The sequence below is a fragment of the Orcinus orca genome, chromosome 14 (assembly GCF_937001465.1).
Source record: "Orcinus orca chromosome 14, mOrcOrc1.1, whole genome shotgun sequence".
Taxonomy (NCBI): Eukaryota; Metazoa; Chordata; class Mammalia; order Artiodactyla; family Delphinidae; genus Orcinus; species Orcinus orca.
In genome coordinates, this window is record NC_064572.1 from 45,038,400 (window position 1) to 45,054,441 (window position 16,042).

Below are 16,042 nucleotides of genomic sequence, written 5' to 3' on the forward strand. Positions count from 1 at the left end.
CCTTTAGGCACTTAACCCAGGCCCTGCACACTGCACTTTTTAATGCTTTGGTTGTTTTTGGTTAGCTGAATTATGGGGACCTTAAGAATCTCCACCTATGGACTATATAGAAAGCAGCACTGAAGCTAGAAAAGGCTTTGAAGTGAGGAGGCCCTGACTTAGAATCATTTAGCCATTAATCAATGCTATGACCTTGGACCATTTGCCCTTTTTGAACCTAATGTCTTAATTAAATAAGTGAGGATAACAATACTTACCTCATAGACTTAGGGGTGAGGATGTGGTACCTATTTAATAAATATAGCTCCCCATATACTCTCTCACTGTAAAACCCAGCAAAAGGCAAGTTGTTTTTATGGCAAAAGCTCAGTAGTCTAAACTCTCTAATATATACCAAGTGTACACACACTTTTGCCTGTTTTCTTACCTGTAAAAAGATTAGACCAAATCAGCTCTAATTCTAAAATTCAGATCAATGAAAGACTACTAAAAATGTCTTTTTCTCTTCACCTTTATAATACAAACTACTGCCCTACCACCTTCAACAGAGGATTGCCTTAAATGTGTATTTTTTTTTTTTGAGACAAGTTAAAAGTTTAAGTGCTTTCTAAAACTTCCCTGCCTCTAGGGTTCCTGTTCTAGGTTTTGGAGGAGGAGAGAGATAGAGGGGGAAACACACACATCCCTCAAACAAATGAATAAGGCTCCAGGAAAACCTGGAGCTTTCCTCAAAGAAGAGTTCCACAAACTATATATGCCATACTTGCATAATGCTTTGCACAAATCTAGTTATGAAATCCAAAGATCATGGAACCAGAACTGAGCAACTAAACCACAAATGAAGCTAAGTCCCTATCATATGGTTTAACCATAAAATTTCCAAAGAAACATAACCCTCTTGTGACCGACACAAACCACAATTTAAAGTTGGAAAACCTTAGCCATCTCTTTAGTAGACTACTCTCATTAAACAGATGAAGCCACAAAGCCCCAGAGAGTTTAAATGACCCATCCACAGCCATTACACGCAGATATGGGTTTAGAACTAGCATTCCTAGGGTCTAGTCCTGGATTCTCTCCTTCTTACCAGCTTGTTCTTCCTTTAGTGTATTATCACCCATAAATTTTTATTTGCCAACACTAAAGATTAAAATTAACATTCCAATGGGTTACTAATGGAACACCTTCCATTAAGAATCTCAGTCCAGGGCTTCCCTGGTGGCGCAGTGGTTGAGAATCCACCTGCTGATGCAGGGGACACGGGTTCGTGCCCCGGTCCGGGAAGATCCCACATGCCGCGCAGCGGCTGGGCCCGTGAGCCAGGGCCGCTGATCCTGCGCGTCCGGAGCCTGTGCTCCGCAACGGGAGAGGCCGCAACAGTGAGAGGCCCGTGTACCGCCAAAAAAAAAAAAAAAGAAAAAAAAGAATCTCAGCCAATTCTCATAGTCCTCAATAAATTATAACAATTTTTCAGAACCGTCTTCCTTAGATAATGCTAACAAAAATAAACAGCACATCATGATAGACTCAGAATAATCAAAACACTTCCAAGATGAAGGACAGGAGCAACAGCCCTGGGTTCTGATCTCACATCTTATCACAACCATTCCGCATTCCATTCCTCTGTCTGAATGCTTATATCATTTCTAACTGCACCTTCCAGGTCTCACTGCTTGTCCCCCCTTCCCAAATGGCCCTCCTCTCCAAAAAAGGTGTCCACTTTTCACTTATTTTCCTAGCATCTAAATCACTGCGAAAAGACCAAGCCCTTAAAAAACAGACCCATAAGACACTTACTATGTTCTATGAATTACTAAATTCAAAACACTAACTGCCCATTTGGTTATCTTTGATAAGACAATATATATCAGAACATCTGTACAAATTTTCAGGAAAAAAATTATAGTAATAGTCCGCATGCAATTTTACCTTGAGACATTTCTTAACATGTTCTTTCTTCTTACTGTCAGTTTTAAAAAACAAAAGGTTTTTTTATGTCACAATTCATTAACTCAAAGGTTATCTATACGTATCTTATCCTAACCCTTTAATTCTTTAATAATTTCTGAAATTCAAGATCTGATTCTTCGTAATTTTTTTAAAAACCATGTAAATAAAGATTAATTCCTGAAGAAACAAACAAAATAAGGTAATAAATTCACGATAGCACATTTTAAGATCGTTTAACACTTCAGACCTTACTGCGCTCAGATCTACCTTTATACATGTAACTATGAGCAATCAATTCCAGCACTTCAACTTTCCGAAGCAGTAACTGAAAACTGACCACAATATTGGTCATTACCATCTAATGCCAATTTAAGCGTTTCTAGTTCAAAAGCAACATTGACTCATGCGACTTTCCAGGTTTCCCAACACTTTCTAGGAGCACTGTCGCCCTAAGAAGCCTGGGTCCCGTCGTCCCTGGAAGCCGCAGCCGCGCGTTCACTCTCCGCTTAAGAGCGGGCACGAGTACTGCTCAGTACGCATGCGCACAGCCCCGGCCGCAGGGCCCGTTCCCAGCCCGGCAAGGGGAGCCCACCCCGAGAGCTCCCGCTGCGGCCCTGCACTGCCAGACGTACCTCCTTGCAGGCCAGGTCCCCGCCGTGTGAGCTGCCCAGCAAGCAGAACGCTGCTTTATCCGCGACCAGGGTGACAAAGTTTCCTTGAACCCTCAGGTCGCGCCCCGCCCGCGCGCCTGGCAGCTCCCCACGGGCGGGCGGGAGCGCGCACGTCGGCGCCGGGGTGGGGCCGGAGGCTCCGCCCACTCGGGCGGCTCGCGAGACCCTATAGCTGCCCGAGGACCCCCCGCAGCCTCCCGCAAGGCTCCGGCGTGGCTCCAAGCCGCTTGGGCTCCCGGCTGGACGCCACCATCCCCGCCCGACCCCTCAGGGCGAAAGCCAGCTCGCAGAGCCCCGAGGGATGCCAGGGGCTCCTCTCCAGCCTCTCCTCGGCCCACCTGCTCCAGCGCTTAGCCTGTGTCCACCCCGATCCGCGCCCCAAATCGTCAAGACGTCTTTGATTTAAGGATTTTGCGGCTAATCACTACAAAGAAATAACAAACGTGGGCCAGTCAGAAGGCTTCCGGAGTTATTACTGGAATGTTCCTGGCCAGTAGCTCCTGACTCCCTGAGATTACCACTGTCAGCCTAACAGGTTCAAGGCCCGGCTTTTGTTTCAGGCTCTGACATCTTACTTCTGTGACATACCTCTACCTATACCCCAGCGTCCCTCTGTCTCTCTCAAACACAGTCCACACGGCCTCAATCCAGTGCTGCATTTAACACTCATGGATGCTTCTCATTCAACAAGCTGAGCACCAACCAGATGCCAAGCTCTATTCTAGGTGCTGGGAATACAATAGTGAAATGAAAGCTCCACCAGGACAGTAGTACAGAGTAGTTAAGAGGATGAACTCTGGAGCTAGACCGTTGCCACACAAAACCTGGCTCTGCCACTTAGATGCGGTGTAACCTTAGGCAAGTCACTTAACCAATCTGTGCCTCAGTTTCCCCATCTGTAAAATGAGGACAATAATAATGGGCCCAACTCAATGAGAATTATATGAATATACAAAAAAATGTTTAAGACAGTATCTTACACATAGTAAGTACTTCCTGTCTGATGATTATCACGCTCATGGTACTCTACTTTGATGCCCTTTTCTCCGAAAATAATCCTCAAAGTCTGCATATCCCATCAGGCCAGAGATAGAATTCTATACAGCCTTGTCATTCCCTTCAATTTTTTTAATGTAAAATACTCTCATCTATGCATATGAAGCTATCTTCATAAACAGAGTAAAGCAAAACCACTTGACAAAAAGCAAAGGCCAGTGGACACTGAAGACTATCACCCTCAATTAAGCATCCCTCAGATTTCAGATGAACAGAGTTTATGGAAGTGCCTGCTTTATCTGTGTTGCACAGTTTCTGGGATCCCACTTCAGACATTCACTACCAAAAATAATGAGAAAGCAACTTATCTCTGAATTCAAAATTTCTTCATTGGAGAACATATTTTGTGAAGATACAAAAAAGATACATACCTCTGAATGATGTTAAGTTAAAATTTGATAGCCCTTTGTATTTATACTTTAAGTCAATGGCTAGAAAAAAGGAATTCTCAGTCTGTAAAAATGACTGTCAAGAACTTTCACCTCTTTTATATGCCACTACAAAATAGTTACAATGTAAATAAATACAGTAGGAACTTTGTGGACCATCACCTACATAACCAGTGGTTTCTATGCCCTCTCTAAAGGATCCTGGCCAATGCCTCAGCACACTAAATGCTGCAGCTCTTCTTCACTTGAACTTACACAGTTACTGAGAGTCAGTGTTATTCTGTTTATGACAGCTTTAGTTACTATAATGATGTGATTTACTAAAGAGTATATAAATATAAAAACACTGGGGAGAGAAAAAAACCATAAACATCTACAAGAATTCTGCATTCAGACTTTGCAGGCACCTCTTTACTCCCTTAAGCTTTGTTATTTGCCCTGGCATATTTATGAAATGTTTAAGTTCTAAAGGGAAAAAAGTCATAAGGCATTTTACCTCTCTTATGTTTCAAGATTTCTACGGTGTCTCACAACAAGAGAATCATCTATTTCCCGGTAGATTAGTAGATCATCTCATCTAAAGAGAGCATAAACTATAACTCTCCAATGGTTCCCCCCTGCCTACAGGATAAAGTCCAAATTTCTTTAATAAATAAAGTTCTCTGTCTTCTGGCTTCAGCCTGACTCTCCTGCTGTCTCCCCAGAGCAGCGCCCACACCATGATCTTCCAGACGGCAGTTCCATGCATGGACCAGGCTGGTTTGCCTTGTACAGCTTGGCTCTCCCAGCTCTCTCTGCCAGCAAAGCCAGTTCCTCCCCTTCTCCCCAACTGTCTGCTTTTCTGACTATGCTTAAGTCACCAACACTATTAAGCCTTTCCTGACCAAGCATCCCATTCCTCAATAGTTTTGACCTAGTGAGTTAACTGCTGCCTCCTCTGGGCTCACTGTAATCTGTATAAGTTTCCAGCATGACACCTATAACACATGTTATCCTTACTGTTACATGTCTGCCTCCTTAGCCTGAGAGGTCCCCAAGAGAAGGGACCACATATTATTTGGCTTTGTACACCCTAGTGCTGAACAGACTGCCTGCTATCGGTATCATGGCATTACCAACCCCCCTTTACATTCTATGTGCTCTATTGAATTGAAATAAAGAGAATGGTGTCCCTGGAGTTGTGCAGTGCAGTAGCCCTCAACTCAACAGAGGCTTAATACATGTTTGATAAATGGATGAATGAATAAATGTTAAATGAATGCTCAATTTCAGACCAGCCACAATAACTATGGTAGAATTCTGCTTCAAACATAAGTAATCAACTTGATGTCCCACTAAGGCCTGCATTAATTCAGGAGGGTTTTTCAGAAGTGGAAATGTTTCTACCATAACTATTATTTTTTGTTCTCTTTCAAACAAGACAAAACTAGCAAGGATATTGCTACTGAAACTATGATTCCAGGATAGGCACTGATATAATGTGTCTTTCCTGATGCCAAGCCCATCAAAGCCCAGCTATACAGATTCACAAGCACCAGCTGATTTGTGAGTTAAAGGGGAAACATTAACTGTATTTACAGCCAACTCTAGATTTTTTTCTCTGATTTTGCAGTACCACAGAAATTCCAGCTGACATCACTGAAGTTTGGTAAGCTTTCAGAAGTAGGCCTGTGCCCTATCTTCACTTGAAACTTCCCACCATAATATAGCCAAGGTTAGGAAACCATGTTATTTATCTACCATCACAGTAATAATATCATTTTATCCCTGATTTTATATGGTAAACACCTTGCAGTTTTCCCCACAGAAATAAGCAAGTTATAAAATATTTTCCCTCCTCTAAAGCCTGGGGGACTAGAAAATATGCCAAAATAAAACTCAAAATATACCTGAGATCATGTTCTTATGAAATCTGTAGTTGTCCAAGTATTAAAAGACCTAACTTCTTGTCTATGAGCAACTGACAAGCAAAAACCTTTTAACCTATGTTGCCAGTTACTCACTCCTTCACTGAACCAAATTGTTACATTTGTAAAGGACTCAAGGCAATGCTAGATAAGAGGAATACTTAACACCCAAACATACTCCTTACCTCAAAAAGAACATCTTGATTCCACTGCATAATTGAGCCAAGCAAAATCAGGGATGACGAGCTGGGATAAGAATGGCTAAGAGAGTTGGAATGAGCATTCATGTCAGTAGTAAAGAAAAAAAAGCACCCTCAAGATAACTTTTTGTTCACTTGCCAGTGAATCTATTTAATTCAGAGTAAGGATGACTTGCTAGGATTTGAGGTATGGCAGGCTAGGTGGGAAGTTTACAAATTATGACTGTAATGTTATGATTTAACAAGCAAAGAAGACAAGCTGAGAAAGACTATATGGCAGCTCCTCTAACTGACAAGCATAGATAGAAACACTATTAAAACAATTCACCAGAGCAAAAGTGGTCAACTTGGTCTCCTTATCAGCCTAGGCCACCTGCATTGTTTACATCTTGTATGTCGCAACAATGTATTTAGACATACCTGTATAGGAAACAGAGCCAAAGTGAAAACCCGGAGCAAAATTTTAAGACAGCCAAAAAGCAGCAGGAAGAATAATAAAACTGCCATGGAAATCTATAGTTCTTTCATGAAACTGAACTTAATCCAGTATATACATATTGGTTGGTCCCTTATCATAATCACTTTGGACTTGCAACCTAACTAGTAAGTATACAGAGACACTGAATTTACTGATTTCTGTAACACTCAGAAGGTGCTCTCTGATCCAGCAGCACATTGCACTGTGTATCCTGCATAGTGAATGGTCTTCATTCTCTGAGGCTGGAACTGCTCCTCCAGCATGCCTCAGGGCCCTTGCATTTATCCTCCAGATATCGTGCCCACTCCTCTTCCTTAGTGTCATCTTCCTCACTACCCTATGTAAAATAAGTCTTCCTTCCACACACTCCCCCTTAATATATTTTATTTTTAAATTATCTCCATAGTATTTATCAGTATCTGACACGTAGAAACCATTTATTTTCTGATCCCACTTCAGAAAACACACTAGAAGATATACGTTCCACACAGGCAGGGACTTTGTCTTTTTGTTCACTGTTATACAGTAGATGTTCAATAAATATTCATTGGAAGAATGGATCCAGGGACTTCCCTGGTGGCGCAGTGGTTAAGAATCCGCCTGCCGATGCAGGGGACATGGGTTCGAGCCCTGGTCCGGGAAGATCCCACATGCCGCAGAGCAACTAAGCCCGTGCACCACAACTACTGAGCCTGCGCTCTAGAGTCCGTGAGCCACAACTACTGAGCCCTGTGCCACAACAACTGAAGCCCACGCACCTAGAGCCTGTGCTCCACGACGACAGAAGCCACTGCAATGAGAAGCATGGGCACAGCAACAAAAGAGTAGCCCCAGCTCGCCGCAACTAGAGAAGGCCTACGTACAGCAACAAAAGACCCAACGTAGCCAAAAATAAATATATATATATAAAAAAAAAAGAATGGCTTCGGTAAGTATTTAATATATCTATGTGCCAAGACTTTTACTTTTACACATTATCTCATTTAGTCCTCACAAAACTTTAAGGTACATATGCACTATCAACACAATTTATTTATTTATTTTAACATCTTTATTGGAGTATAATTGCTTTACAATGTTAATTTCTGCTGTATAACAAAGTGAATCAGCTATCTGTATACATATATCCCCATATCCCCTCCCTCTTGCGCCTCCCTCCCACCCTCCCTATCCCACCCCTCTAGGTGGTCACAAAGCACCGAGCTGATCTCCCTGTGCTATGCAGCTGCTTCCCACTAGCTATCTATTTTTACATTTGGTAGTGTATATATGTCAATGCTACTCTCTCACTTCATCCCAACTTACCCTTCCCCCTCTCCGTGTCCTCAAGTCCATACCCTACGTCTGCATCTCTATTCCCGTCTTCTTGCCCCTAGGTTCATCAGAACTTTTCTTTTTTTCGATTCCATATATGTGTTAGCATACTGTATTTTTCTCTTTCTGACTTACTCACTCTGTATGACAGACTCTAGGTCCATCCAACTCATTACAAATAACTCAATATCGTTTCTTTTTATGGTTGAGTAATATTCCATTGTATATATGAGCCACATCTTCTTTATCCATTCATCTGTCAATGGACACTTAGGTTGCTCCCATGTCCTGGCTATTGTAAACAGTGCTGCAATGAACATTGTGGTACATGTCTCTTTTTGAACTATGGTTTTCTCACGATATATGTCCAGTAGTGGGATTGCTGGGTCATATGGTAGTTCTATTTTTAGTTTTTTAAGGAACCTCCATACTGTTCTCCATAGTGGCTGTATCAATTTACATTCCCACCAATAGTGAAAGAGGGTTCTCTTTCCTCCACACCCTCTCCAGCATTTATTGTTTGTATATTTCTTGATGATGGCCATTCTGACTGGTGGGAGTTAATACCTCATTGTGGTTTTGACTTGCATTTCTCTAATGATTAGTGATGTATCAACACAATTTTAAAAAGAGAGAAACTAAGGCTTGACAAGGTTAGATATATTACCTACAGTCACAGGATTCCAAGTAAAAGAACCAAGATTTAACGCCAGATGAGTCTAAGGTCTCCAACCACACAATGCATGTTGAAGGGATCATTTAGGTGTCAAGATTTTATTATCTCTTTTTATTCATTCAACAAATATTTATTGAGTGTCTAAGCTGACACATACTGTGATAGTCCCCAAGGACACAATGGTAAACTTGCCATCTAGAGGAAAATTTGTGCCATTGAGTCACCGAAAACTAAGAAAATAAGAAAACTTTGAAATAGACTGCGATTTAGAAGTCCACCAGCAGCAACCACTGCTCTGAATGCCTTCCAGTGTGCCAACACTTACTCTGGGAGGGAAACTAGCCAGGAAGCTAGTGGGGGAGGGATATGTATCAGAATCGCCTGTGCAGTTTTATGAAGCCCCTACACAGGCTACTGAGATTCTGGCACAGCTAAACCGACTGAATCTTAATAAAATGTGGGTGGGGTGGGGAAACCTATGTAATTCTAAAATAAGATACCTCCTCCCTCTTTGAGAATCACATCTTACTTTCCCTGCATAGCTCACCAGGCTTCTCCACTTTTGAAATACCTCTTTTCCCAAAAGTAATAATATAATTGTAGAAGTTTATTTAAACACAAAATACAGTTATCATAAAACCTTAGACCACTAGGTTTTCCCTGGGGACCCAAGGACAATAGAAAAGGAGGAAAGAATATTAAAATGTAAGAAATGTTACCGTGCTAGACTTTACATATACCATCTCACTTACTTAACAAATCTGCAAGCTAGCAAACTGTCAAAATGCAAACCAAGTGACTTGCCTCAAAGGTACATGCACCACACCCCCCATCTCCATTGCAGCATTTGGGTGCGTCTTCCTCAAAGGCTCTGAGGTTATTTAAAGTTCAGAAATGTCACATTAGTACCTTGTGCAGAAATGAGCCAGCTATGATTACCTGCCCCGTTCTCACCCAGGAAGTAACTCAATAGTCCCTACAACCATATTTCCATATTACCAAGTAGGTGGTTCAAACAGTTATGCTATGGTGAACCTTACCCTGATTAGAAAACAACACAAAATGGTACGGTGAAAAAAGCTCTGCCTTTGGGGTCAAACAGACACTAGCACTCCGCCTTCTGCCATTCTTGATCGCATCACCCCTGTTACATCATGTGACACTTAAGACTATATGATCATTGTTGCTCCTGCCACAAGAATTTAGTTCCATGAAAATAAGGGCTGTGCCCATTTTCTTTCATCGCTGTATCCTCAACACCCTTAACATATAGGCACTGAATTAAATAATTGTTGGTGGAATGAGTCAATGAACTAGCAAGCCTCGCTTTTCTCATCTGTAAAAAGGAGATAATGGAACTACCTCTCGGGACTGTTAGGAGAACTACAAGCACTTTACGGTAAGTGACGCTGTGTTGGCAGGTAGAGGGCCGAAAAAAACGTTATCTTCTTCGCGTTTCCACCCAACAGGCTAGGAATGTATATACTCTGGGTCCGGTCAGGAAAACAGGCCCCTCCTTGCTCCAAGTGACCCCGGCGAGAGGGAGCAAAAACTTGGAGCTGTCACAGCCGGGGCCGGGGGGCGGGCGGGCAGACAGCCGTTGGTGGTCCCCAAGCCAGAGTGTCTAAGGACGAAGGGAGAACAGGCCGGGCGGGGAGAAAGAGGTGGCCCTCAGGCCGAGAGTCGAGGGCCAGAGAGAGGAAGGCAGGCCCAGGCCGGCGGGCAGGCAGGAGGAGGCCGCCCTCGAGGCAAGCGGGTCGAGGGAGAGGCCGGCCTCGAAAGGCAGCCCCAGACAGGCCCGGGCCGGTCCGGTACGCGGCCATGGCGCCCCAGACCGACCCGCGGCGTTGAGATAGGGAGGAGGCACGCCCGCCCCGCTAGCCCCTCCGGTACTTACCACCTCCGACTGCAGCTCCGGGCGTTCTGAGGAGACCTTAGCGGACAGAGGCACTGCCCGACACAAGCCAAGGGCCTAAAGGCAGACTTCTCGCGATAACACAACCTTCCTCCCACGCCTCTTACCAAATGTTTGACAGTCTCGCGAGATCTCAAGTCGAGTCGGCCCAGGTCCTTGACTACCCTCCAGAGGGCGAGAGCGCCGGCGCACAAGTTTTCCTGGGCCATAGATCAGGGACCTTTCGCCGTTTAGGAATAAATAAGATTAAATGAAAGAAACATTTGTCGAAGGCAGGCTCTGTAACGAGGACTATCCTAAGTGATTCTCTCACACCAGATGTCCTAACAAGGCAGATATTATTTAGGCTTAACGTACAGATGCAAAAATAAAAGTCAGAACACACAAAAGGACAAAGTATGATTCCATATATATGAGGTACCTACAACAGCCATATTTATAGAGACAGAAAATAGAATGGTGGTTGCCGCAGACTTGGGGAAGGGAAGTTATTGTTTAATGAGTACAGAGTTTCTGTTTGGGATGATGGGAAGTTCTGGATATGGGTGGTGGTGATGGTCGCACAGCAATGGGAGTATACTAAATGCTGCTCAATTGTACACAAAAATGGTTAAAATGATAAATTTTATGTTATGTATATCTTGCCACAATTTTTTAAAATTCAGTAAATAAATAAATGTCAAAGCCCAGGTTCCAAATTACACCATCTGACTTAAAAGCATTTTCTTGTTTGCACCGTATCACACACCACACAGTTTTCTGCACTCCACATTCCACCACTCTGTACCTCCCCTCACGTTTTGGCATTAATTATCCATATTGGAATTTTATTTAGTTGTTTGTTTGTTTATTACCAGATGTTAAAATAAGAATCTTTCTGTCTTAGTTCTGACAGAAGTCCCGAATACTAGCTGCTAACTGCTCCCCAGATTTCCCATGAGTAGGATTTGCAAAGGAAATGATTGTAATTGGGTTTTATGCATCTCACCCAAGAATAACAAGGGGTAAGGCTATCTCAGCAGACAGCAACAGGAAACATAGGTTCAGATGCAGAAGCTAAAAGGGCTCTCATGGCCTGTGATTAGGAGCGGAGCTGTGGAGAAAGAGGAGCTGCAGGGAATATCAGAAAGGCCCACAAAAGCCTCATGAGGAAGTAAATCATCTTAAACACTGCCACAGGCAGACGGAGCCAAGATGGCATCACACTGTCCCTCATTCCCTCTTCAATTCAGAAGCAGATTCTGGATTGAGACTTCCTTTGTAACTAAAAGTGACCAAGGCACTTTTTTATTATCTTAGGGTGACCGAAATCTAGGACCTGCCTAGATTGCTCAACTAGTCCACATAGTATGTTTGCACAGGTGGGGTTAGGGGGCAGAGGGCAAATAAAGCTCTTTACTGATTGCCCATGGATTGTTCAACAGAAGGCTCTTTGCTTGTTTGTGATCTGTCATGTACACACACACCCAACTCTAAGCCCCAAGAGAGCAGGGACCTGATCTCTCTGGTTCACTACTGTATCCCCAGGCCTAGAGCACTGCCAGGCACTCAGTAAGGACCTGTTGACTGAACAAATGTTCTGTAACACAGAAACAGCAAGAGATGATCAGCATTGTCACTGTTTTAAGTCCCTAAGTTTTGAGTACTGATACTGTAGCCCTGCACCCAAGCCATTCCCCATCTACAAGGAAGGACTCCTGGCCTCTTAACACCCCACTGGGCTGCAAGTGGGCTTAGAGGCACTTCTTCCAAGCTATCCTGCTCTAACCTGCTCTAACCTCAGGCAAACACAGATTTATATAAGGGACACAGCAGATACTCTCTGAAGAACAGGAAGGAAGGATAAACATGAAAACCTCAAAGAAAATAAAGGATCTGATTTCATCTTTAAGACACATTTATATTTTGAATTTTTCACCAGATAGTGGGACACTGGGGCAGCAAAGCACAGATCTATCAGAAGCAAGAGAAGCAGCAGTGCTCCCCTGAGTAAGGGATGCACAATGATCTATGGGAGTGGAGGGAAAATAACTTTTATTCATATTTATTTTTGTCTCCTTTAAATGTTTACATGCTTTATAATGTGTGTATTATCAATGCATACATAATGTATAAACTAAAAGTATACACATATTCAAGTGTTTGCTCAAAACACTTTTGACTGATAGGTGGGGTTACACAATCATAGACTATTAGAGGCCATAGGAGAATGACGCCTGGCCTGGGAGAACCTGGGCGCCCCCAGCAGGCTGGGAGCTCTGGGTCCACGAGAAGCACATTATAACACCCATCCACTGACAGCACAAGTCTTTTCTGCGTCCTCCTGTTCCACCACTGCATAGGTTCAGGTCTCCTTGTTGAAGATTATCTGGCACTTGTTTGTGTCATAATCCACAGGTACAGCAGCACTGTCATTGAGACAAGAACAAGGCCTGTTAGAAGGAATAGGATGTCCAGCCTCCCCAGCGCCAGCTTTGTGCTGGAAGCAGCCTGCACTCCAGGTGTCTGGGGTGCCCCTCACCTATTTAAGGTCACCCCTTGTCTGGGAACCCCAAAATGCCACCTTCAGGAATCGGTACCCATATATATATAGGACCTAGACTATGAACACAGACCATCCCTGACATTGTTGGTAAATTCCATCCCGCGCACACAGGACCACGGCAACTTCCAACAGGCCCAGAGGCAGGTCTGGACTCCTCTGAGGCCAGGCAGCTTGCTTCAGCCTGGCTCTTCTTGTCCTCCCTGCTCAAGAAGTAGCCAGCAGTACTGCTGCTTGAATGTGGGAAGGGAATGGTTGTCCCAAGCCTGGCATAGAGGCTTGTTAAGTCAAGAGCTGGCTCAGCCAACAGAAACGAGTCACTCCAGGCAGGGACCATGGAGCCCTAGGAAAAGCTGATGAAAACTGGAAACAATCTCCCCGGGGAAAATCCACCCACACATTCTAGGGTGCCAACAATTTTAGGGCTCATTGCCCCCTTGAAACCCAACTGTAAACCCCAGATTTAAATTGCCCGTCCCCAAGGTGTACACAGAACAGCCATCCCCAGGGCCATTTGTGACAATGTTTCCTTCCACAAGGTGACCCTTGACTTATTTTAACAAAAGAGGACATTTCAATTATCTTCCCAAAGGGTAATCAGGAAGCCAAAAGGAAGACTGGAAAAAGCTTTTCCCAAGGCACCTGGGGTAGGTGGCCTGGGTAATGGGGAGGCCAGAGCAGCCTGGGCCACCAACCTCAGCCTCGACTGCCACTAGGCAGCTTCATATCTGGACAACGGCCCCTAGGGCAGGGGTCCCTAACCCCCTGGCCAAGGACCAGTACTGGTCCGCGGCCTGTTAGGAACCGGGCCACACATCAGGAGGTGAGCGGTGGGCGAGCGAGCGAAGCTTCATCTGCGGCTCCCCATCGCTCGCATTACCGCCTGAACCATCCACCCCACCCCGCCCCACGCCCCCCCACCCCACGCCCCCCCACCCCCCCACCCCCCGCCCCCCGCCCCCCCCACCCCCCCACCCCCACCCCACCCCCCACCCCCCGCCTATGGAAAAGTTGTCTTCCACAAAACCGGTCCCTGGTGCTAAAAAGGTTGGGGACCACTGCCTTAGAGAGTGCAATGGGTTAAAAAATTCTCCCAGAGAAATTTTAATCAAAACGTGTATTTTGGGATTCCCTGGTGGCGCAGTGGTTGAGAGTCCGCCTGCCGATGCAGGAGACACGGGTTCGTGCGCCGGTCCGGGAAGATCCCAAATGCCGCGGAGCGGCTGGGCCCGTGAGCCAAGGCCGCTGAGCCTGCGCGTCCGGAGCCTGTGCTCCGCAACGGGAGAGGCCACAGCAGTGAGAGGCCCGCATACCACACACACACAAAAAAACAAAACAAAAAAAACGTGTATTTTGCTATCACAAAAAAGAAGTTCATGAGAGAAATTTCATAGGTGGCGAGATAATTATAGGGGAAAGGAGTTGGAGGCTCTGAGCAGAAAATACGCCCCTTTCCTCCACGTGGAGCGCTGTGCTAAGTGGGATAGGCAACGTGGCAGGAAAGAGGCAAGGGGCTCTGTGGGCCCTGACTCGGAGTCAGTTACTGTCCCAGGCTTGAGGGACACATAACTGGCATAGAGAAGGCATCAAATCTGTTTTAAGTTAATGAATTTATATGCAGAATCTCATTTAACTAATTAATTAATTTTTTTGGCCGCACTCGTGGCTTGCGGGATCTTAGTTCCCCAACCAGAGATTGAACCCACTCAGCAGCGAAAGCGCCGAGTCCTAACCACTGGACTGCCAGGAGCCCCCTCATTTAATTCTCATATCCACCTGATGATCCCTATTTTACAGTGAGGAAACTGAGGCTCAGAGAGATTAAGAAACTTATACAGGGCACACAGCTGGTGTACAAAGGAATGGAGATTCAGACTCAGTTACATTGGCTCCAGCATCGAGCCTCTTCCCACTTCACTGTTTTCCACACTAGGTCCACGGGACCCCTAGAAGAGGGTCATATTGACGTGGCTGTGATGATGCATCACTGAGTGGGGTGGGAGGGTGTCAAATTCAGTTGACAAGGGTGCTTTGGCCACTCTGGAGGTGCACTCCGATGTCAGAGAGGAAGAGCTCACTAGGCCTTAACCTTGCTGATACAATCGCACTCCAGAGTCACATTGACACTCGATACAAAGACAATATCAAATTTCAGGAGCACAAAATCAAGGTTCAGTTGTAAGACACAGTGACCCAGCCAAGGCAATATCTGCAAACCTGCTTCGGACAGCCAGACATGCAGTGTCTGGATCTGATATTCCTCTTGTTCCATTTAGCACTTAGCATGGGGCATGCTCAACAAATGTATTCAGAACTTTCCAGATACTTAAACTTCAGTAGCATTCAGATGTTCTAAGTCAAGTGCTTGTTCTTCTACTTCCTGCTGGTATCGTAAGACTCTCTGAGGCACTTGTTAAAATCCAAATTGCATGGCCTCCTATAAATTCTGATTCGGTAGGTTTGGGGGTGGGCCCCAGGAATCTGTATTTCATCAAGCCTCTCAGAGGAGTCTGTGATCAGGCAAGTTTGGGAAACACTACTTTATGCCAATGCTTCTATCATCAAAGCCACTCCTGTTCTTGCAAAACACTATAGGGCCAAGGCTGATGTGAAGACATCAGATGGATGGGGGGGGGGGCGGGGGAGTGGAGGTGGAGTGGCTGATTTGGATGTAACTATTGAGGAAACAGGGCCATGCTGCAGATATTCTGTTTTATTGGCCCAAGTACCAGAACTTTGGAGTCCACACTAACCCAGCAGAAAACATCTGTGCGACCTTTGGGCTGATGTGAGTTAAACTTGAGCAGTGAAGCAACTTCGGGTTTAGAGTACAAGGCTCACTACAGATCATCCTTTACTCCCCACATCCATTCCCTCTGCCTGTGTTCAGAGCCACTCCTGTTCCTGCAAATTGCCACGGGCCAAGCAAGACTGCAGTGAAAAC

General features: G+C 44.8%; 1 protein-coding gene across 5 annotated transcripts in view; it reads right to left on the reverse strand.

Annotated features, from left to right (window-relative positions):
• Nucleotides 1-10,689, reverse strand: part of NCOA4 (nuclear receptor coactivator 4) — a 30,741-nt gene extending 20,052 nt beyond the window's left edge. For 2 of the 5 annotated variants that reach the window (XM_049697393.1, XM_049697397.1), the window contains exon 1: nucleotides 1,930-1,948. In XM_049697393.1, coding sequence (XP_049553350.1) covers nucleotides 1,930-1,939 — 10 coding nt within the window. In that variant the 5' untranslated portion in view covers nucleotides 1,940-1,948. Of the gene's footprint in view, nucleotides 1-1,929; nucleotides 1,949-2,582; nucleotides 2,731-10,538 lie in introns of those variants that run through there. The other 3 variants (XM_049697394.1, XM_049697395.1, XM_004283385.4) reach the window with 3 other exon arrangements.
• Between the last annotated feature and the right edge of the window lie 5,353 nt (nucleotides 10,690-16,042).